The 24536-nt window shown below is 36.9% G+C and overlaps 1 protein-coding gene across 1 annotated transcript in view; it reads right to left on the reverse strand.

Moving 5' to 3' along the window:
• The window catches only part of GUCY1A2 (guanylate cyclase 1 soluble subunit alpha 2), a 409166-nt gene that overhangs the window by 134157 nt on the left and 250473 nt on the right, over positions 1-24536 (reverse strand). Inside the window, exon 6 of the mRNA XM_032642081.1 lies at positions 8065-8082. Coding sequence (XP_032497972.1) covers positions 8065-8082 — 18 coding nt within the window. The remainder of the gene's footprint in view (positions 1-8064; positions 8083-24536) is intronic.

Raw genomic sequence — 24536 nt, forward strand, 5'->3', positions numbered from 1 at the left:
CCGCCACCAAGAAACCTGTGTGCGAGCAGAGGTCACTATCCACACACCCCTTCTGGAGAGCCTGTGCAGCCCACCACTGCCACGGTCCCAGAATCCAGGGACAACTTCCCCGGGAGAACACACGGCACACCTCAGGCTGGGGCAACGTCATGCTGGCTTCTGCCATCGGAGGCTTGCCCCGCACTCCGTACCCTCTCTCCCTCCGGCCTGAGTGAGCCAGAGTCCCCGAAGCAGCTGCTCCTTTAACCCCATCCTGTCTGAGCAAAGAACAGATGCCCTCCGGCGACCTACATGCAGAGGCGGGGCCAAATCCAAAGCTGAGCCCCGGGAGCTGTGAGAACAAGGAAGAGAAAGGGAAATCTCTCCCAGCAGCCTCAGAAGCAGTGGATTAAATCTCCACAATCAACTTGATGTACCCTGCATCTGTGGAATGCATGAATAGACAACGATTCATCCCAAATTGAGGAGGTGGACTTTGAGAGCAAGCTTTATGAATTTTTCCCCTTTTCCTCTTTTTGTGAGTGTGTATGTGTATGCTTCTGGGTGAGATTTTGTCTGTATAGCTTTGCTTCCAACATTTGTCCTAGGGTTCTATCCTTTTTTTTTCCTTAATAGTTATTTTTTATTTTAATAACTTTACTTTATTTTATCTTACTTTATTTTATTTTACTTTATCTCTTTCTTTCCTTCCTTCCCTCCTATAGACAACGAATCATCCCAAATTGAGGAGGGTGGACTTTGAGAGCAAGATTTATGATTTTTTCCTCTTTTCCTCTTTTTGTGGGTGTCTATGTGTATGCTTCTGTATGAGATTTTGTCTGTATAGCTTTGTTTCCACCATTTGTCCTAGGGTTCTACCCATCTGTTTTTTTTAAAAAAATTATTTTTCTTAATAATTATTTTTTATTTTAATAACTTTATTATATTTTATCTTACTTTATTTTAATTTACTTTATCTTCTTTCTTTCTTTTTTCCTTCCTTCCCTCCTTCCTTTCTTCCTTCCTCCCTCCCTCCCTCCATCCTTTCTTTATTTCTTTCCTTCCTTCATTCTTTCTTTCTGTCTTTCATTCTTTCTACTTCTACTAATTCTTTCTTTCTAATATTTCTCCCTTTTATTCTGAGCAGTGTGGATGAAAGGCTCTTGGTGCTGCAGCCAGGAGTCAGTGCTGTGCCTCTGAAGTGGGAGAACCAACTTCAGGACAATGGTCCACAAGAGACCTCCCAGCTCCACATAATATCAAATGGCAAAAATCTCCCAGAGATCTCCATCTCAACACCAACACCCAGCTTCATGCAACGACCAGCAAGCTACAATGTTGGATACCCTATGACAAACACTAGCAAGACAGGAACACAAACCCACCCATTAGCAGAGAGGCTGCCTAAAATCATAATAAGTCCACAGACACCTCAAAGCACACCACCAGACATGGACCTGCCCAACAGAAAGACAATAACCAGTCTCATCCACCGGAACACAGGCACCAGTCCCCTCCACCAGGAAGCCTACAAAACACACTTAACCAACCTTAGCCACTGGGGACAGACACCAAAAATAACGGGAAATATGAACCTGCAGACTGCAAAAAGGAGTTCCCAAACACAGTAAGATAAGCAAAATGAGAAGACAGAAAAACACACAGCAGATGAAGAAGCAAGATAAAAACCCACCAGACCTAACAAATGAAGAGGAAATAGGCAATCTACCTGAAAAAGAATTCAGAATAATGATAGTAAAGATGATCCAAAATCTTGGAAATAGAATAGACAAAATGCAAGAAACATTTAACAAGGACCTAGGAGAACTAAAGATGAAACAAGGAATGATGAACAACAAAATAAATGAAATTAAAAATACTCTAGATGGGATCAATAGCAGAATAACCAAGGAAGAAGAAAGGATAAGTGACATGGAAGATAAAATAGTGGAAATAACTACTGCAGAGCAGAATAAAGAAAAAAAATGAAAAGAACTGAGGACAGTCTCAGAGACCTCTGGGACAACATTAAATGCACCAACATTCGAATTATAGGGGTTCCTAAAGAAGAAGAGAAAAAGAAAGGGACTGAGAAAATATTTGAAGAGATTATAGTTGAAAATTTCCTTAATATGGGAAAGGAAATAGTTAATCAAGTCCAGGAAGCACACACAGTCCCATACAGGATAAATCCAAGGAGAAATACGCCAAGACACATATTAAGCAAACTGTCAAAAATTAAATACAAAGAAAACATATTAAAAGCAGCAAGAGAAAAACAACAAATAACACACAAGGGAATCCCCATAAGGTTAACAGCTGACCTTTTAGCAGAAACTCTGCAAGCCAGAAGGGACTTGCAGGACATATTTAAGGTGATGAAGGAGAAGAACCTGCAACCAAGATTACTCTACCCAGCAAGGATCTCAATCAGATTTGATGAAGAAATTAAAACCTTTAAAAAGGCTGCAAAAGCTGCGAGAGTTCAACACCACCAAACCAGCTTTACAACAAATAGTAAAGGAACTTCTCTAGGCAAGAAACACAAGAGGAGGAAAAGATCTACAATAATGAACCCAAAACAATTAAGTAAATGGGAATAAGAACATACGTTTCGATAATTGCCTTAAATGTAAATGGACTAAATGCTCCCACCAAAAGACACAGATTGGCTGAATGGATACAAAAACAAGACCCATATATATGCTGTTTACAAGAGACCTACTTCAGACCTAGAGACACATACAGACTTAAAGTAAGGGGATGGAAAAAGGTATTCCATGCAAATGGAAACCAAAGAAAGCTGGAGTAGCAATTCTCATTTCAGACAAAATAGACATTAAAATAAAGACTATTAGAAGAGACAAAGAAGGACACTATATAATGATCAAGGGATCAATCCAAGAAGAAGATATAACAGTTGTAAATATTTATGCACCCAACATAGGAGCACCTTAATACATAAGGCAAATGGTGACAGCCATAAAAAGGGAAATCAACAGTAACACATTCATAGTAGGGGACTTTAACACCCCACTTTCACCAATGGACAGATCATCCAAAATGAAAATAAATAAGGAAACACAAGCTTTAAATGATACATTTCACAAGATGGACTTAATTGATATTTATAGGACAGTCCATCCAAAAACAACAGAATACACAGTTTTCTCAAGTGCTCATGGAACATTCTCCAGGATAGATCATATCTTGGGTCACAAATCAAGCCTTGGTAAATTTAAGAAAATTGAAATTGTATCAAGTTTCTTTTCTTACCACAATGCTATGAGACTAGATATCAATTACAGGAAAAGATCTGTAAGAAATAAAAACACATGGAGGTGAAACAATACACTACTTAATAACAAAGTGATTACTGAAGAAATCAAAGAGAAAATAAAAAAGTACCTAGAAACAAATGACAATGGAGACACGACGACCCAATACCTATGTGATGCAGCAAAAGCAGTTTTAAGAGGGAAGTTTATAGCAATACAATCCTACCTTAAGAAACAGGAAACATCTCGAATAAACAACCTAACCTTGCACCTAAAGCAATTAGAGAAAGAAGAACAAAAAACCCCAAAGTAAGCAGAAGGAAAGAAGTCATTTTTATCAGATAAGAAATAAATGAAAAACAAATGAAGGAAACGATAGTAAAGATCAATAAAACTAAAAGCTGGTTATTTGAGAAGATAAACAAACTTGATAAACCATTAGCCAGACTCATCAAGAAAAAAAGTGAGAAGACTCAAATCAGTAGAATTAGAAATGAAGAAGGAGAAGTAACAACTGTCACTGCAGAAATACAAAAGATCATGAGAGATTACTACAAGCAACTCTATGCCAATAAAATGGACAACCTGGAAGAAATGGACAAATTCTTAGAAATGCACAGCCTGCCAAGACTGAATCAGGAAGAAATAGAAAATATGAACAGAGCAATCACAGGCACTGAAATTGAAACTGTGATTAAAAATCTTCCAGCAAACAAAAGCCCAGGACCAGATGGCTTCACAGGCGAATTTTATCAAACATTTAGAGAAGAGCTAACACCTATCCTTCTCAAACTCTTGCAAAATATAGCAGAGGGAGGAACACTCCCAAACTCATTCTACGAGGCCATCATCACCCTGATACCAAAACCAGACAAGGATGTCACAAAGAAAGAAAACTACAGGCCAATATCACTGATGAACATAGATGCAAAAATCCTCAACAAAATACTAGCAAACAGAATCCAACAACACATTAAAAGGATTATACAGCATGATCAAGTGGGGTTTATTCCAGGAATGCAAGGATTCTTCAATATATGCAAATCAATCACGTGATACACCATATTAACAAATTGAAGGAGAAAAATTATAAGATCATCTCAATAGATGTAGAGCCGACAAAATTCAACACCCATTTATGATAAGAACCCTGTAGAAAGTAGGCATAGAGGGAACTTTCCTGAACATAATAAAGGCCATATATGACAAACCCACAGTGAACATCGTCCTCAATGGAGAAAAACTGAAAGCATTTCCACTAAGATCAGGAACAAGACAAGGTTGCCCACTCTCACCGCTCTTATTCAACAAAGTTTTGTAAGTTTTAGCCACAGCAATCAGAGAAGAAAGGGAAATAAAAGGAATCCAAATCAGAAAAGATTTGTCACTGTTTGCAAATGACATGAAACTATACATAGAGAATCCTAAAGATGCTACCAGAAAACTACTAGAGCTAATCAATGAATTTGGTAAGTAGCAGGATACAAAATTAATGCACAGAAATCTCTGGTATTCCTTTATACTAATGATGAAAAATCTGAAAGTGAAATCAAGAAAACACTCCCATTTACCATTGCAATAAAAAGAATAAAATATCTAGGAATAAACCTACCTAAGGAGACAAAAGACTTGTATGCAGAAAATTATAAGACACTGATTAAAGAAATCAAAGTTGATATGAATAGATGGAGAGATATCCCATGTTCTTGGATTGGAAGAATGAATATTGTGAAAATGACCATACTACCCAAAGCAATCTACAGATTCAATGCAATTCCTAACAAATACCCAATGGCATTGTTTAAGGAGCTAGAAAAATAAATTTTAATTTGTGTGGATACATAAAAGGCCCTGAATAGCCAAAGCAATCTTGAGGGAATAAAATGGAGCTGGAGGAATCCCCGACTTCAGTTTATACTACAAAGCTAGTATAGTAGCTTTAAACTACCTACAAATCAAGACAATATGGTACTGTCACAAAAACAGAAATATTGATCAATGGGACAGGATAGAAACCCCAGAGGTAAACCCATGCACATATGGTCAACTAATCTATGACAAAGGATGCAAGAATATACAATGGAGAAGACAGCCTCTTCAATAAGTGATGTTAGGAAAACTGGACAGCTACATGTAAAAGAATGAAATTAGAACACTCCCTAACACCACACACATAAACAAACTCAAAATGGATTAAAGACCTAAATATAAGACTGGACACTATAAAACTTTTAAAGGAAAACATAGGAAGAATACTCTATGACATAAATCACAGCAAGATCTTTATTGATCCTCCTCCTAGAATAATGAAAATATAAACAAAAATAAACATATGGGACCTAATGAAACTTCAAAGCTTTTGCACAGCAAAGGAAACCATAAACAAGACAAAAAGACAACCCTCAGAATGGGAGAAAATATTCGCAAATGAAGCAACTGACAAAGGATTAATCTCCAAAATATACAAGCAGCTCATGCAGCTCAATATAAAAAAACAAACAACCCAATCAAAAAATAGGCAGAAGACCTAAGTAGACATTTCTCCAAAGAGACATACAGATGGCCAACAGGCACATGAAAAGGTGCTCAACAAGGCTAATTATTAGAGAAAGGCAAATCAAAACTACAATGAGGTATCACATCCAACCAGTTAGAATGGACATCATCAGAAAATCTAGAAACAACAAATGCTGGAGAGGGTGCAGAGAAAAGGAAACACTCTTGCACTGTTGGTGGGAATGTAAATTGATACAGCCACTATGGAGAACAGTATGGAGGTTCCTTAAAAAACTAAAAATAGAATTACCATATGACCCAGCAATCCCACTACTGGGCATGTACCCAGAGAAAACCATAATTCGAAAGGACACATGCACCCCCATGTTCATTGCAGCACTATTTACAATAGCCAGGTCATGAAAGCAACCTAAATGCCCATTGACAAACGAATGAATAAAGAAGATGTGGTACATATATATAATGGAATATTATTCAGCCATAAAAAGAATGAAATTCAGTCATTTGCAGAGACGTGGATGGACCTAGAGACTGTTATACAGAGTGAAGTAAGTCAGAAAGAGGAAAACAAATATCGTATATTAACACATTTATATGGAATCTAGAAAAATGGTACACATGAACAGGTTTGCAAGGTAGAAATAGAGACACATATGGAGAGAACAAGCATATGGACACCAAGTAGGGGAAAGCAGGATTGGTGGAGGTGGTGGTGGGATGAATTGGGAGATTGGGATTGACATATATGCACTAATATGTATAAAATAGATAACTAATAAGAACCTGCTGTATAAAAAATAAATAAATAAAATAAAATTCAAGAATAAAAAACAAAAACAAACAAAAAAACAAATCTTTGCCAACTGGATCAGCTAAAAATGGCTTCCCATTTTAATTTTCTTATTTTTGAGTTTGAGGGTCTTCCTTTTTTGTTGGTCATTTGTAATTCTAGTTTTGTACCAACTTTCCAAATTTTTGATTAGCCTTTTTCTAAGAGCATTGTAAGAATTATTTGTGTACTAAGGCCTTTTTCTGTCATGAGATTTGCATGTTTTTGTCTTATTTTGTTGGTCTTTTGACTTTGTAATGATACTTTTGTTGCACACATATTTTAGAAATTTTACTGACAAATATACCAGTTTTTTTCCTTTATGGATTCTGGATTTTTATACCATACTTATAAATAATTCCTAAATTATGTTTTACATTTACTCATCTTTTATATTTTTATGAGCCCATTTTATATTAAATGCATTGATTTATCAAAAAAAAAAAAAAAAAGAAAGTCTGCTTTTCTAATTGTTCTGCTTTCTGTTTTTGGCCCCTAGAGTCTTTAAAAAAGAAATGGAGGTGGGAAGGAGAGAGAAGAGAGGTGTTGGAATATGATGTAAGCCTAAAAATGAAAAATGTCTTCTTTTTCCCTCTTAGCATTTCACAGAGCTCTTGGTCACCTGGGCATGATGAGATCATTGTGGCTAAGAACACTTGATTTTCAGAAAGGATACCATATTTGTGCTAGCTGTGAGGATTGGGCCACACCTGCCAGCCCAATCACCTGTCTTATATTAGGTTCAATTCCTGAGTGACAGGGAGAGGGGTACAGTAGAGGAGTTTTCTAGTGATTGGCAGACACCCTGAGTCTACAAAACAGTTCTGGAGGTACTTGATAACTAGAAACCAGACAAAAGGATTGTTGGTGGTATGAACATAGATTATCCAAAAGGCTGGCCATAAAAAGGTAAAGCATGGCAAAGGTCTTCATGAAAACTTGTAAGTAGCAGAAGACCAGGAAAAACTGTATACTTGGGTAAATTTGGAAACCTTTTACATTTCCCCCTTTGTTTCATACATACTCATCAGGTCTCTGCTGTTTATATTCCTGTTTTTCCAGGTACTCGGCAGCTGGGTGGGTGAAATAGGCTCCTGGCCACATATGAAAATCCAGGTGTCAGTGGCCAAGCAGAGGTGATAGGGCTATGGAACATCCACTGGACCTACTTGAAGATGAACAGTTTGCCACAGACAGCAAGCATGAACCCAGGTTTTTATTGTTGTTGAGGTTGTGTTTCTTGAAGATATACTTGCTCTCTTCAAACATGACTCACGAGTACATATATCAAAAGCAAGTAGGAAGGCCCTGACAAAAACAAATGCTCAAGCAATGTAGATAAAAGCAGCGCAGTCTTTAGCATCATTTTCTTGGGTTAAGCAAAGTGATGGCCATGGCCATAGAAGCTACATTATTGAAGTTGAGAGCACTGGCAGTCCAGAAGAGCCAAGATCCAGAAACGCCAGCACATAAACATCACTGTTGGTCAAGCACAGGTGTAACAATAAGTGGAAGGTAATAAAAATATCCCTGGAGCAGGGATAATTTCCAGAAGTAGGAGTTAACCAGACTAGTACCAAAATAGCCTTGAGTGTGTCCCTGGGCTACCCTTCTGATAGTAGTCTGATTTCCCTTCACATAGCAGGTGGTATTGTAGTAGTTGGGCCACATTTTTCCTTTAATAAGAACAATCTTGTCAGATCCTGAGAGGCTATGGTCTGAGAACCAGGTGAAAAAGTTACAGGTGATGCCCTGCTCCTGCAGATGAAAGACTCCTGACCATATATTTGGAATGGAAAAAAATGCCACTTGTCCAGAAACTCTCATCTCATATTCTTTAATAATCACCTTGTTTCTGCAGTAGGAGTTTGCTCAAAAGATTACCTTGAAGTTGTAGATTGTCCTGGGTTATCTGAACTCCTTTATTCCTAATTAATATGAACCTCACATGCAGGCTCAGCGGCCATGGCTCATGGGCCTAGCCACTCCATGGCATGTGGGATCTAACCCAGACCGGGGCATGAACCTATGTCCCCTGCATTGGCAGGCAGCCTCTCAACCACAGCGCCACCAGGGAAACCCAGCCCTCACGTTTTCTCAAGTTTACTTTCCTTACTTCTGGGTCTGTGACTTTCTTATACACATATTTGATGAACATAATTCTATATTACAGTATGTTTTGGTGTGTGTGTGCATTTGTGCATGTATGTGTTTATACTCTCCCTCTACTAGCTATATTTAACTTTGTATCGCTGAATCCTAGCACAGTATAAGGATGCCCAATAGAGTTTTATTAAATGCTTTAAATTTGTGCAGTTTCTACATTGGAGTGGAAATTGTCCACTAAGAAAGCTTTCTGAATGCAAAATTCAGGACCACCCACATAAGAATCACCTAGACAGTACTTATTAAAAATTAGATCTCTAGGCCCCACCTAGATCTATTAAAAGAAAATCTAAGTATAAGACGAAGCTAACTGCATTCTCACATGCTTCCAGGTAAACTTTATGATTCTCAAAGTTTGAAGACTTCTGGTGTATGATGTGAATTAAAAATATACAAAATCCACCCAGATATTCACATTTTTTTAAAAGTGCTAATAAGCCTTCAGAATGGAGAAAAGCAGCACTACCCTGAGCTCCAGCCATTGCCATATAAATTTTTCTCGGAGTTTTGCCTTAATAGTGGGGACAATAAGCTTCTCCAGACATATCCATAATTTTCAGAACTTTATATGAAAACTTCCAGTCAGTCACCATCTCTCCATCCCTGCACATACCCACCAAATGCTGAGAATCATCTGGCACAAGAGGTATTCAATGATCCAAAGTTTGTTGAGTACAATTAAATACATCCAAGTGGGGAGACCTTCAAGATGGTGGAGGAGTAAGATGTGGAGATCACCTTCTTCCCTACAAATACATCAAAAATGCATCTACATGTGGAACAACTCCTACAGAACACCTACTGAACGCTGGCAGAAGACCTCAGATTTCCCAAAAGGCAAGAAAATCCTGGGTAGGGCAAAAGAAAAAAGAAAAAACAGAGACAAAAGAATAGGGACGGGACCTGCACCCCTGGGAAGCAGCTGTGAAGGAGGGAAAGTTTTCACACACTAGGAAGTCCCTTCACTGGCGGAGATGGGAGTGGGTGGGGGGAAAGCTTTGGAGCCACGGAAGAGAGTGCAGCAACAGTAGTGCAGAGGGCAAAGTGGAGAGATTCCCACACAGAGGATTGGTGCTGACCAGCACTCACCAGGCTGAGAGGCTTGTCTGCTCACCTGCCAGGGGGTGTGCAGGGAGCTGAGGCTCAGGCTTCAGAGGTCAGATCCCAGGGAGAGGACTGGGATTGGCGGTGTGAACACAGCCTGAAGGGGGTCTAGGGCACCACAGTTAACGGGGAGGGAGTCTGGGAAAAAGTTTGGACCTGCATAAGAGTCAAGAGACCATGATTTCGGGGTGTGCAAGGAGAGGGGATTCCTTCTCTGTCAACCCACAGAAGGCAGAGCACCGGCTAAACGAGCTCCAGAGATGGGAGCAAGCCGTGGCTATCAGCTCAGTCTCCAGAGATGGACATGAAATGCTAATGCTGCTGCTGCAGCCACCAAGAATCCTGTGTGCAAGCACAGGTCACTATCCACAACCCTGCTCCGGGAGCCTGTGCAACCCACCACTGCCAGGGTCCTGTGATCCAGGGACAATTTCCCTGGGAGAACACACCATGCACCTCAGGCTGTTGCAACTTCACATGGGGCTCTGGACTGCAGGCTTGCCCCGCATTCCAATTATAACTACTGTACCCCTCCCTCCCCCTGGCATGAGTGAGCCAGAGCCCCCTAATCAGCTGCTGACTTAACCTCCTCCTGTCTGGGCAGTGAACAGATGTCTGAGGATGGCCTACAAACAGAGGTGGGGCCAAAATGAAAGCTGAACACCAGGAGCTGTGTGAACAAAGAAGAGAAAGGGAAATTACTCCAAGTCTCAGGAGCAGCAGATTAAATCCCCACAATCAACTTGACACACCCTGCATCTGTGGAATACCTGAATATACAAATAATCAAGCCAAAATTAGGTGGTGTACTTTGGGAGCAACTGTAGACTTGGGGTTTGCTGTATGAGACTGACTTTTTTCTGATTTTTACGTTTATCATAGTATAGTTTTTAGCACTTGTTATCATTGGTGGATTTTTTTATTGGTGTCGTTGCTCTCTTTTTTTTATTATTACTTTTTTATTTTAACAACTTTTTTCTTTTAATAATTTTATATTAATTAATTAATTAATTTTCTCCATTTTCTTCTGGGCTATGTGGCTGACAGTGTCTTGGTTCCCTGTCCTGGTGTCAGGCCTGAGCCTCTAAGGTGGGAGAGCTGAGTTCAGGACATTGGACCATCTGAGACCTCCCAGCCCCAAGTAATATCAATTGGCGAGAGCTCTCACAGACATCTCTCTCTCTCAACAGTAAGACCGAGCTTCACCCAATGGTCAGCAAGCTCCAGTGCTGGATGCCCGATGGTAAACAACTAGCAGGAACACAGGAACACAACGCCACCCATTAACGAAGAGGCTGCCCAAAATCATAGTAAGTTCACAGACACCCCAAAACACACCACTTGACAAGGCCCTGCTGATAAGAAAGACAAGATCCAGCCCCATCCATCAGAACACAGGAACCAGTGCCCTCCACCAAGAAGCCTACACAAGCCACTGAACCAGCCTTACCCACTGGGGGAAGATACCAAAACAATGGGAACTATGAACCTGCAGCCTGAGAAAAGGAGTCCAAACACAATAAGTTAAGCAAAATGAGAAGACAGAGAAATATGCAGCAGATGAAGGAGCAAGGTAAAAACCCACCAAACCAAACAAATGAAGAGGAAATACTCAGTCTACCTGAAAAAGAATTCAGAGTAATGAGAGTAAAGATGATACAAAATCTTGGAAAATGGAATGGAGAAAATACAAGAAATCTTTAACAAGGCCCTAGAAGAAATAAAGAGCAAACAATGATGAACAACACAATAAATGAAGTTAAAAATTCTCTAGAAAGAATCAATAGGAGAATAACTGAGGCAGAAGAATGAATAAGTGACCTGGAAGATAAAATAGTGGAAATAACTACCACAGAGCAGATTAAAGAAAAAAGAATGAAAAGAATTGAGGACAGTCTCAGAGACCTCTGGGACAACATTAAATGCACCAACATTCGAATTATAGGGGTCCCAGAAGAAGAAGAGAAAAAGAAAGGGACTGAGAAATTATTTGAAGTGATTATAGTTGAAAACTTCACTAACATGGGAAAGGAAATAATCAAGTCCAGGAAGTGCAGAGAGTCTCATACAGGATAAATCCATGCCAAGATGCATATTAATTAAACTATAAAAAATTAAACACACAAAAAAATTCTAAAAGCAGCAAGGAAAAAGCAACAAATAACATACAGGGGAATCCTCAGAAGGTTAACAGCTGATCTTTCAGCAGAAACTCACAAGCCAGAAGGGAGTGGCAGGACATATTTAAAATGATGAAAGGGAAAAACCTACCAGCAAGATTACTCTACCCAGCAAGGCTTTCATTCAGATTTGATGAAGAAATAAAAACCTTTACAGACAAGCAAAAGTTAAGAGAATTCAGCATCACCAAACCAGCTTTACAACAAATGCTAAAGGAACTTCTCTAGTCAAGAAACACAAGAGAAGGAAAAGACCTACAATAACAAACCCAAAACAATTAAGAAAATGGGAATAGGAACATACATATCGATAACTACCTTAAATGTAAATGGATTAAATGCTCCCACCAAAAGACCCAGACTGGCTGAATGGATACAAAAACAAGACCCACATATATATGCTGTGTACAGGAGACCCACTTCAGACCTAGGGACATGTACAGACTGAAAGTGAAGGGATGGAAAAAGATATTCCATGCAAATGGAAATCAAAAGAAAGCTGGAGTAGCAATTCTCATATCAGACAAAATAGACTTTAAAACAAAGACTATTACAAGAGACAAAAAAGGACACTTCATAATGATCAAGGTATCAATCCAAGAAGATATAACAATTGTAAACACTCATGCACCCAACATGGGAGCACCTCAATACATAAGCAAATGCTAAAAGCCATAAAAGGAGAAATCGACAGTAACACAATCATAGTAGGGGACTTTAACACCCCACTTTCACCAATGGACAGATCATCCCAAATGAAAATAAATAAGGAAACACAAGCTTTAAATGATATATTAAACCAGATGGACTTAATTGATATTTATAGGACATTCCATCCAAAAATGACAGAATACACTTTCTTCTCAATTGCTCATGGAACATTCTCCAGGATAGATCATATCTTGGGTCACAAATCAAGCCTCAGTAAAATTAAGAATACTGAATATGTATCAAGTATCTTTTCCGACCACAATGCTATGAGACTAGATATCAATTATAGGAAAGTAACTGTAAAAAATACGAACACATGGAGGCTAAACAATACATTACTAAATAACCAAGAGATCACTGAAGAAATCAAAGAGGAAATCAAAAAATACCTAGAAACAAATGACAATGTAAACATGATGACCCTAGACATAGGGGATGAAGCCAAAGCAGTTCTGAGAGGGAAGTTTACAGGAATACAATCCTACCTCAAGAAACAGGAAAAATCTCGAATAAACAACCTAATCTTACACCTAAAGCAATTAGAAAAAGAAGAACCAAAGAAACCAAAGTTAGCAGAAGGAAAGAATTCATAATGAACAGATCAGAAATAAATGAAAAAAGAAATGAAGGAAATAATACAAAGACCAATAAAACTAAAAGATGGTTCTTTGAGAAGATAAACAAAATTGATAAACCATTAGCCAGACTTATCAAGAAAAAAAGGAGTAAGACTCAAATCAACAGAATTAGAAATGAAAAAGAGGTAGGAACTGAAACTACAGAAATACAAAGGATCATGAGAGATTACTACAAGCAACTATATGCTAGTAAAATGGAAAACCTGAAAGAAATGGACAAATTTTTAGAAAAGCAAATCCCTCTGAGACTGTACCAGGAAGAAATAGAAAATATAAACAGAGCAATTGCAAACAGTGAAATTGAAACTGTGATTTAACATCTTCCTACAAACAAAACTCCAGGACCAGATGGCTTCACAGGCGAATTCTATCAAACATTTAGAGAAGAGCTTACACCTATCATTCTCAAACACCTCCAAAATATAGCAGAGGGAGGAACACTCCGAATCTCATTCTACAAGGCCACCATCACCCTAATACCAAAGCCAGACAAAGATACTACAAAAAAAGAAAACTACAGGCCAATATCACTGATGAACATAGATGCAAAAATCCTCAACAAAATACTAGCAAACAGAATCCAACAGCACATTAAAAGTCTTATACGCCATGATCAAGTGGGGTTTGCCCCAGGAATGCAGGGATTCTTCAATATATGCAAATCAATCAATGTGGTACACTATATTAACAAATTGAAGAAGAAAAACCGTACAATAATCTCAAGAGACGCAGAAAACACTTTTGACAAAATTCAACACTGTTTATGACAAAAACTCTCCAGAAAGTAGGCATAGAGAGAACTTACCTCAACATAATAAGGGCCATATATGACAGACCCACAGTCAACATCATTTTCAATGGTGAAAAACTGAATTCATTTTCTCTAAGATCAGGAACAAGACAAGGTTGCCCACTCTCAACACTAATATTTGACATAGTGTTGGAAGTTTTAGCCACAGTCATCAGAGAAGAAAAAGGAATCCAAATTGGAAAAGAAGAAGTAAAAGTGCCAGTGTTTGCTGATGACATGATACTATATATAGAGAATCCTAAAGATGCTACCAGAAAACTACTAGAGCTAATCAATGAATTTGGTAATGTAGCAGGATACAAAATTAATGCAAGGAGATCTCTTGCTGTCCTATACAGTAATGAGGAAAAATCTCAAAGAGAAATTAAGAAAACACTCCCATTTACCATTGCAACAAAAAGAATAAAATACCTAGGAATAAACCTACCTAAGGAGACAAAAGTCCTGAATGCAGAAAGCTATAAGACACTGATGAAAGAAATCAAGGACAGTACAAAGAGATGGAGAGATATACCATGTTCTTTGATTGGAAGAATTAACATTGTGAAAATAACTATACTACCCAAAGCAATCTACAGATTAATACAATCCCTATCAAACTACTAATGGCATTTTTCACAGAGCTAGAACAAAAAAAAAAAATCACAATATGTATGGAAACACAAAAGACCCAGAATAGCCAAAGCAATCTTGAGAAAGAAAAATGGAGCTGGACGAACAAGGCTCCCTCACTTCAGACTACACTACAAAGCTACAGTAATCAAGACAGTATGGTACTGGCACAGAAACAGAAATATAGATCAATGGAACAGGATAGAAAACCCAGAGATAAACCCATGCACACATGGTCACCTTATCTTTGATAAAGGAGGCAAGAATATACAATGGAGAAAATACAGCCTCTTCAACACATGGTGCTGGGAAAACTGGACATGTACATGTAAACAATGGAATTAGAATACTTCCTAACACCTAACTCAAAATGGATTAAAGACCTAAATGTAAGGCCAGACACTATAAGACTCTTAGAGGATAACATCTGCAGAACATTCTTTGACATAAATCACAGCAAGATCCTTTTTGACCCACCTCCTAGAGAAATGGAAATGAAAACAAAAATAAACAAATGGGACATAATTAAACTTAAAAGCTTCTGCACAGCAAACGAAACCATAAGAAAGATGAAAAGACAACCCTCAGAATGGGAGAAAATATGTGCAGATGAAGCAACTGACAAAGGATTAATCTCCAAAATATACAAGCAGCTCATGTAGCTCAATATCAAGAAACAAACAACCCAATCAAAAAATGGGCAGAAGACCTAAATAGACATTTCTCCAAAGAAGATATACAGATTGCCAACAAATATATGAAAGGATGCTTAACATCACTAATCATTAGAGAAATGCAAATCAAAACTGCAATGAGGTATCATCTCACACCAGTCAGAATGGCCATAATCAAAAAATCTACAAACAATAAATGCTGGAGAGGGCGTGGAGAAAAGGGAAACCTCTTGCACTGTTGGTGGGAATGGAAATTGATACAGCCACTATGGAGAACAGTATGGAGTGTCCTTAAAAAGCTAAATATAGAACTACCATATGACCCAGTAAACCCATTACTGGGCGTAAACACTGAGAAAACCATAATTCAAAATGAATTATTTCAGCACTGTTTACGATAGCCAGGACATGGAAGCAACCAAAGTGTTCATTGACAGATGAATGGATAAATAAGATGTGGCACATATATACAGTGGAATATTACTCAGCCATAAAAGGATATGAAATTGAATTATTTGTAATGAGGTTGATGGACCTAGCCTGTCATATGGAGTGAAGTAAGTCAGAAAGAGAAAAACAAATACCATATGCTAACACACACACACACACACACACACACACATATATATATATAGACTCTAAAAAAAAAAAAAGAAATGGTTCTGATGAACCTAGGGGCAGAACAAGAATAAAGACACAGACATAGAGAATGGACTTGAGGACATGTGGAGGGGGAAGGGCAAGCTGCGAAAAAGTGAGATAGTAAGCATTGACATATATACTCTACCAAATGTAAAATAGGTAGCTAGTGGGAAGCAGCTGCACAGCACAGGGAGATCATCTCGGTGCTTTGTGACCACCTAGAGGGGTGGGATTGGGAGGGTGGGAGGGAGATGCAAGAGAGTGGAGATATGGTGATATATGTATACATATAGTTGATTTTCTTTGTTATACAGCAGAAACTAACACAACTCAGTAAAGTAATTATACTCCAATAAAGATGTTAAATAAAAAAAAATATAAAGTTTTACATTAAGCAAAGAAAATACATCTAATTGTATTATTGTGCATAATGGCTTAGCAATTCAAATGGAAACAAGTTTAAGGACTTACTGATAAAGCTACTTCAAAAAATCTAGCATTCTTTTAAAAAAATCTAATTACACTCATTTTGATTGGTATTTCTGACCCAAATAATAATAATACTTCTTTCAAGGATGTCTCTATAGTGCTCAGCTGATAAGGCACATTGAAAAGAGGTCATGAATATAAATAGCACAGTTATTTAGCTTGGGAACTACTCCCAAATGAGGGGAAATAGATTCCAAATGACTGCCTAATAAAGAAAGCTCTTCTGATAAAACTCTCAGTAGATCTATTAATGCAAATTCCAGTTACTGCTCAAGATCTCAGTCATGTGGAAAACAATATTGCCAGCCCTTAGGTTGTTTATCACAAGGGTTATTAAATACTGAGATATGTTAGCAAATAATATATATGTGCATAAATATATATATTTATTTTCCAGTCACAATTTTGCTGTAAATCCTCAGGGTAGGTGTGGCAACTGAAATTTCTTTCTGCTATACAGTAGACTGTCCTGTAAGAACTTCAGTAATATGGTTCTAATATTCTACCTTTATCCACCACTATCATCCTAATTTATTCCATGCTTCAATCAAAATGAATAACTCAATGTTCTTTGCATACTTTCTGTTGCCACCATCTTATTTATACTCAAAGTTATTTCTCTATCTGGAATCCATCCATTCACTGTTTATGAAATAATTATTAAGATTCTATTTTTTTAAGAAAAGTTTCCCAGAGATTCCTGATTTACCAGAACTTTAAATATGTCCCCAGAGAATGGTGAATTTCTGCTGTATTTTCAGTACACACATAATAAGTGCTGAATCATGTTAGTTGATGTCACAAAAGTGAATAGCTTCAAGACTTACTATAAAACTACAGTAATCAAGACAGTGTGGTATCAGTAAAAGAATGGACAAATAAATCAGTTAGAATAAATTGCCCAGAAATAGACCCCATAAATATAGTTCACTGATCTTTGACAAAGGGGCAAAGGCAATACAATGGAGCAAAAATAGTCTTTTTAACAAATTGTGCTTGAACACCTGGTCATCCACATACAAAAAAATGAATCTAGACACAGCTCTTACACCTGTCACAAAAATTAACTCAAAATGGAGTGTATACCTAAATGTATAATAGAAAACTATAAAACTCCTGGAAGATAACATAGGAGAAAACCTAGATGAACTTGGGTATGGTGATGCTTTCTTTTTCTTTTTTTTTTATAACACCACCAAAAACACAATCTATGAAAGAAACAATTGATAAACTGGACTTTATTAAAATTAAAAATTTCTGCTCTGAGAAAGATATTGTCAAGAGAAGTAGAAGACAAGACGGGGAGAAAATATTTGCAAAAATCTATCTGATAAAGGACTATTATCTACAATATTTAAGTAACTCAACAATAAGGAAACAATCCAATTTAAAAATTAGCCAAAAAGGGCTTCCCTGGTGGCACAGTTGTTAAGAATCCGCCTGCCCATGCAGGGGACATGAGTTTGAGCCCTGGTCCAGGAAGATCCCACATGCTGCGGAGCAAATTAGCCCATGTGCCACAGCTACTGAGCCTGCGCTCTACAGCCCGTGAGCCACGACTACTGAGCTCACATGCCACAACTACTGAAGTCAGCATGCCTAGAGTCTATGATCTGCAACAGGGGAGGCCACCGCAATGGGAGGCCTGCGCACTGCAATGAAGAGTGGCCCCTGCTCACCACAACCAGAGAAAAAGCCCATGTGCAGCAATGAAGACCCAACACGGCCAAAAAAAATATATAGAATAAAATAATAAAATAAATAAATAAATAAAAATTAGCCTAAGACCTTAATATATACCTCACAAAGAAGATATACAGATTGAAAATAAACATATGAAAAGATGGTCCACATTATATGTCATCAGGGAAATGCAAATTAAAACACAGTGAGGTACAACTACAAACCAATTAGAATGGCGAAAATCTAGAACACTGACTGTGTTGTTGGTGAGGATGTGGAGCAACAGGAACTCTGTCATTGCTGGTGGAAATAAAAGTGGTACACCCTTTTTGGAAGACAGTTTGGCTGTCTCTTACACAACTAAACAAACTCGTACAGTACAACCTATTCAGCAATCACACTTGCTTGGTAGTAACCTAAAGGAGTTGAAAACAAATACCCATGCAAAAATTTACACCTGGAAGCAAGCGAGATATCCTTCAGTAAGTGAATGAATAAACTAACTGGTATATTCAGACAATGGAATATTATTAAAGAAATAACTTATCAAACCATGACAAGACATGGAGGACTCTTAGATACATGTTACTAAGTGAAACAAGCCAATCCGTAAAGACTACATACTATGTGATCTAAATATATGATATTCTGGAAAAGGCAAAACTATGGAGACAATAAAAAGATCAGCAGTTGCTGGGAGCTGGGAGAGATGAATAGGTGGAGCACAGAGGATTATTAGGGCAGTAAAATATTCTGTATGATACTATAATGATGGATCTATGTCATTATACATTTGCCCAAATCCATATAATGTACAATACCAAAAGTGAATCTAAGGTAAACTATGGACTTGCTGATTATGATATGTCAAGGTTCATCCTTGGTCACTCAACATTCTAGTGAATGGTGTTGATAATGTGCTATGCATGTGTAGGGCAGTGGTATATGGGAAATCTCTGTACATTCCTCTCAATTTTATTGTAAAGCTAAAACTAAAAGTCTTTTTTTCTTTTTAAGTGAATAGTGTGGTCTAATTAGAAAATCAAATGGAAATACTTCATTAAGAATTTGTTTTTTAAAGATAACCTAACCTCTATAAATCCTACTGCCTCAGATTATCTATGTAAATACTAGCTTTTGCCTCCCCAGATTATGGTTTTAGAAAACAGATTTCCCCCAACCCCTCTTCCACGAGTCAAACTTGTCACATGCTTTCAAGTCCATCTTCATGCCATATCTCTTCTGAAAGTGTCCCCAATCCTTCAGTAGGATGTCAACTTGGCCTCTTTTAGGACCCCACTAAAGCTTGTTTTCTACATCTCTTATACTGTAGTCATTCATGTTCATACTTTCTCTAATATCATCCTGTCTAGATTGTTAAGTCATTTAACTTTGAAGGCAAGAACAATGCCTTAGTTATCATTTTAAATCCAGCAGGGGCTAGCACCTTGCTAGCACAGTAGACATGTAGAGAATTATGACTGAGTCAAATTGTATTATAAACATCTCTAGGAAGAGTCAGGTCAATATAAACAATGTGTGAATTACCTTTCTAGATCATAGTCATTGTACAGGCCTCCAAAACATTCAATCAATTCAGTTCAAGCCTACATAATTCCAAAATAAGAACATATTCAGGTGACCAGGTGATTTGCATGGATGATGAAATAGAAATACTTCCATTATTAAGTTGACAAAATTGACCACTTACTTCAGGGTTCCAACATTGACTCCTGTACATGTCTTGCCAGCCCAGGTAATGCTACCACCATTCCTCAACAGAATTATGGCATTAATATCCTTATGTTCTACTTTTTTCCACCCTCCCTTCCCAAATCTAAACCCCACCCTATTCTTGAAGTGATTTTTATAAAGCAAATCTACTTGTGTCTCTCTTGTATTCAAAATTCTTCAATGTCTTCACCTTGCTTTTATGATTAAGAACAAAATCACTGAAATAGCTAGAACACTTATAGATTCTATCTCCTACCTACCTCTGTACATTTAGCTTGTCTTACTCTTCTCCATTCCTTAAGTTTCACCAAACTGCTCTGACTCAGAGCCTTTACATATCCTTACTCTACTGCTTAGAAACCTCTCCACTCATTATTCTTTCTACCTGGTTAACTCCTACTCATATTTAGGTCTCAACTTAAAATCATCTCCTTGGGGTGCCTTCCAACTCCTAAACTATATCAGGTATCTCTATTATATGCTCTCATAACACCATGTAATTTTTCGTAGTCATTCTTATTGCAGTTTATAATTACAGATTTTGTGAGTGTTCGTTAATCACTGTCTTCCTCATTAGACTAAAAACTCCATGAATGCAGGTGTCATTTGTACTTTGCTCACTACTTGGTGTGGCGTCTGACATATGGTAAGTGCTCAGGAAACATTTAAAAAAAATATAAACAGGTGAAAGTGGTTGGTCAAGTGTGGACTTCCTTAAGGTCATGCAGTCTTGAGACCATCCAGAGCAGCCTTCTGGAATAGAAAAGCCTGAACAATGCTAAATTTACCACCTCTTTATTAGCTTTGTGACCTTAAACAAGCTCTTTAACTTGTTAACAAGCCCCAAATGGAGTCATTTGCCCCCATAACAGCAAACCAAGAATTAATTGCAGTTTCAACCTCTCCCAGGAATGTAAACAATCTTAAATTTCCTGGTCAGCAATGTGTAGTAATTTGCATGATACTCTGTCATTCCCAACCCCACAAAAGAAGATGACCTGGCCTTAAACAATTCTTTCTCTTCTTTTTCTAAAAACTTCCTTGTCCCACCCTCTTTCGGCCTATAAAAACCCTCTATTTTGTACAACTCCTTGGAGAGCTCTTCTAGTTGCTAGATGTGATACTGCCTAATTCATGAATTGTTAAATAAAGCCAATTAGACCTTCAACTTTACTTGGTGAATTTTATTTTTTAAGTCTCATTTTCTTCTGTGAAAGGGAGATGATATCTATTTTACAAGGTTGCTGAAAAGATTAAATGACATAACTTTATACCACTTTAGTGGTCATTATAATTTTAATTAATATTAGCTGACTATGTAATATTTGTTTAATGCTGATTCCCAATACTCAATTATAAGCACCTCAGAATATGAACCGTGCCTGTGATGGGATCCTAGTGGAGGTTATAGTTAAGGATGTATGAGTTGATGGAATTGAGATGAAAGTTTATTTAAAAAAATAGTGTGTTTGAACAGGCTTTATGTAAGAAGGTTGTGTCTATTTTGTCTGATTGTACTGTGGGGATGGACATTGTATCTCACTGGGGAATGGTTCCCCTGGCTGGCTGGTATTATAAGACAGGGCGTGTAAATTCACTCTTCAGGCAAGGTTAATTGAGCATGCTAAAGGGATACAAGAGGTTTACCTAAACCCACACAGTATGAAATGGAAGCTGTGCCTGATATTTGAGGGCTAATAGAAGAAATAGTGGAAGCTTTTGCTCCTGGGGGGAATTAGCTTGAGGTTAACTTGTGTACTTAGAAAGGGGGGCTTTATTAAACTCCTTGTACAGGCTTTTTGAAGGCATGATACATTGAACCCTGAAATTCTAGAATATAAAAATATTTTGATTTCTATTTTAGTCGGAAAAGATTCTCACTGATATAAAGAGGCAAATTTTAAAAAATGTAATTGGATGGGTGGATCAGCCTTTTGACATGATTCAGGCAGCAACCCAGTTCTTTGGGGAATTAAAAGCAACAGTCTTTATCTTGCAAACCTCTATAAAGTGGGAAATGTGAACACGGCCCACAATGACCTAAGACTGAGCCCAGTTAACCCAATTAGATAGAGCCTGAAGCTGGGGGGGATGGGTGGGAAGAAGAGGGAAAGAGGCCTTTTTAAAAGTACAAACTGCTGGAAAAGCTCCCTCACCCAACTAATTCATACTCTACATAATTAAGATTATTTGTCAAGGACAAATACAAATCTTAAAAGTCTTTTCCACAAATAGTAAAAAGCCTTAGCCATCTGAGCTAATAAACTTAACATTCCAACTGTTACTTATAAACTAGTGAGGTTTATATTGTTATACCTGATTCATAACTAAAGTTTTAAAATGAAAGCTATGAAATCTCTGGTTATATCTATCTGTATATAAGTATATACATAAAAAATATGGTATTTTCTAGTTTTGGATATTATTACCAAAATTCATTTGTAAAAGAGTTCTATTTAAATTGGCTTAAAAGTAAGCACTTATGAATTAAATATTTCTAAATCTTAAAAGTATAATATAAACTAACCCTAATGTTTTTCAAATTCACGTGATCTAGCATTAAAAGCAAATTTAAAGTTATTGTTTTAATTAAAATAGGCATATCATTACAGTTATCAGCATTAAGTTTAAAACTTTTCTTCCACCTAGGTTTACTATAAGTCAAATAAGTTCATGTTATCTCTGTTACAAAATTCGTCAGCAAGAAAAATAGCTTGGGATGATGGCTGACTTTGTCTAATGTATCATGAAGTTTCCATGGGTAATCTAAACAAAATTTTTGGGAACAAGTGATTTAGATAGATATAAATGGGGTAAGACTTTTTAGGTGAACTCTTTTTTAAAAAATTTTCATTGGTGTATAGTTGATTTACAATGTTGTGTTAGTTTCAGGTGTACAGCAATGTGAATCAGTTATATATATATATACATATATCCACTCTTTTTTAGGTTCTTTTCCCATATAGGCCATTACAGAGTATTGAGTAGAGTTCCCTGTGTGATACTGTAGGTCCTTATTAGTTATCTATTTTATATATAGTAGTGTGTATATGTCGATCCCAATCTCCCAATTTATTCCTCCCCCTCCCTTACCCCTGGTAAACAATGTTTGTTTTCTACATATGTAACTCTATTTCTGTTTTGTAGATAAGTTCATTTATACCCTTTTTTTAGATTCCACATATAAGCAATATCATATGATGTGTGTCTTTCTCTGTCTGACTTACATCACTCAGTATGACAATCTCTAGGTCCATGTTGCTGCAAATGGCATTATTTTACTCTTTTTAATGGTTGAGTACTATTCCATGTTATATATGTACCACATCTTCCCTATCCATTCCTCTGTTGATGGACATTTAGGTTGCTTCCATGTCCTGGTTATTGTAAACAGTGCTGCAATGAACATTGGGGTGCATATATCTTTTCAAATTATGGTTTTCTCTGGATATATGCCTGGGATTGGGATTGCTGGATCATATGGCAGTGAAGTTTTTAAAAATAATTATTTTTATGGTATGTCTAATTAATATTGTTTCTCCAAATATTTTTGTTAACTTGAAACATTCAAGTTGTGCTAAGTTAAATGCTGGGAATTCATTGAATGTCTAGATCATTTTCCAAGAAAGTAAAATAATAAAACATTAATTGCTAAACAAGTCTCTTTACCTACTTTTGTCTTATTAAAGAAAAACTAAATATGTTTGGGTTTATTACAAACATGTCTTGTTCCACATTTTTAAAAAAAGAAATTATGCTATAAGGAAATGAATGTATGCTTCTAGAAATTATGAAATGTATTCATAAGTTTGCCAGTCAAGAAAGACTGGATACCAAACAGTTCACAATTGCTTATTCCTTAGCTTTCACTAGAAATTAAAGTTTCTAAGGGTTTAAAAAAAATCCTAATTAATATATGTAATTAAAACTACTAAAATTAATAAGAAAAACATCTTTGTATGCAAGGAAATTTTAAAAAGAGATATAAGGAATGGAAATGTATTTTGATAAGTAAAAAAGAAAATAATTTTGTTCTAAAGAGAGGTTTAAAAAGGAGTGGTGGGGGGCTAGGACAAAAATCTAAACGTAATTAAAGAAGTTGTAGAACGTTGGTGGAAAAGGAACCCTAATAAAAGAGTTGTGTGTGTTGTTAGGACTGGTTCAGATTAGAACAAATTTAATTGAGTAAATTAATTTTAATATTAAAAGTAAGCTTGTATAAAACTAGAATTTAGTCTTCTCACTAAGAGAACAAAATTTTCTTGGAATATTGACCTGATTTTGATAACAGTATTATAGAGTTTTTTTACCTTTTAAGTAATCTGTTGTAAATTTTGCTATTTGCGTTTGAAAGCTTTTATTGCCATGCTGTTTAAGTAAAAAGGTATAGTTTCCTATGATCCTATTTGACCAAGTTTTAGTAACCTTTTGGTATCTGTGACAAATTTCCCCAAATAAAATTCTAAATGAAGTCCTTTTAAACTCTAGC

This window comes from Phocoena sinus, chromosome 8 (genome assembly GCF_008692025.1).
Source record: "Phocoena sinus isolate mPhoSin1 chromosome 8, mPhoSin1.pri, whole genome shotgun sequence".
NCBI classification, from domain to species: Eukaryota; Metazoa; Chordata; class Mammalia; order Artiodactyla; family Phocoenidae; genus Phocoena; species Phocoena sinus.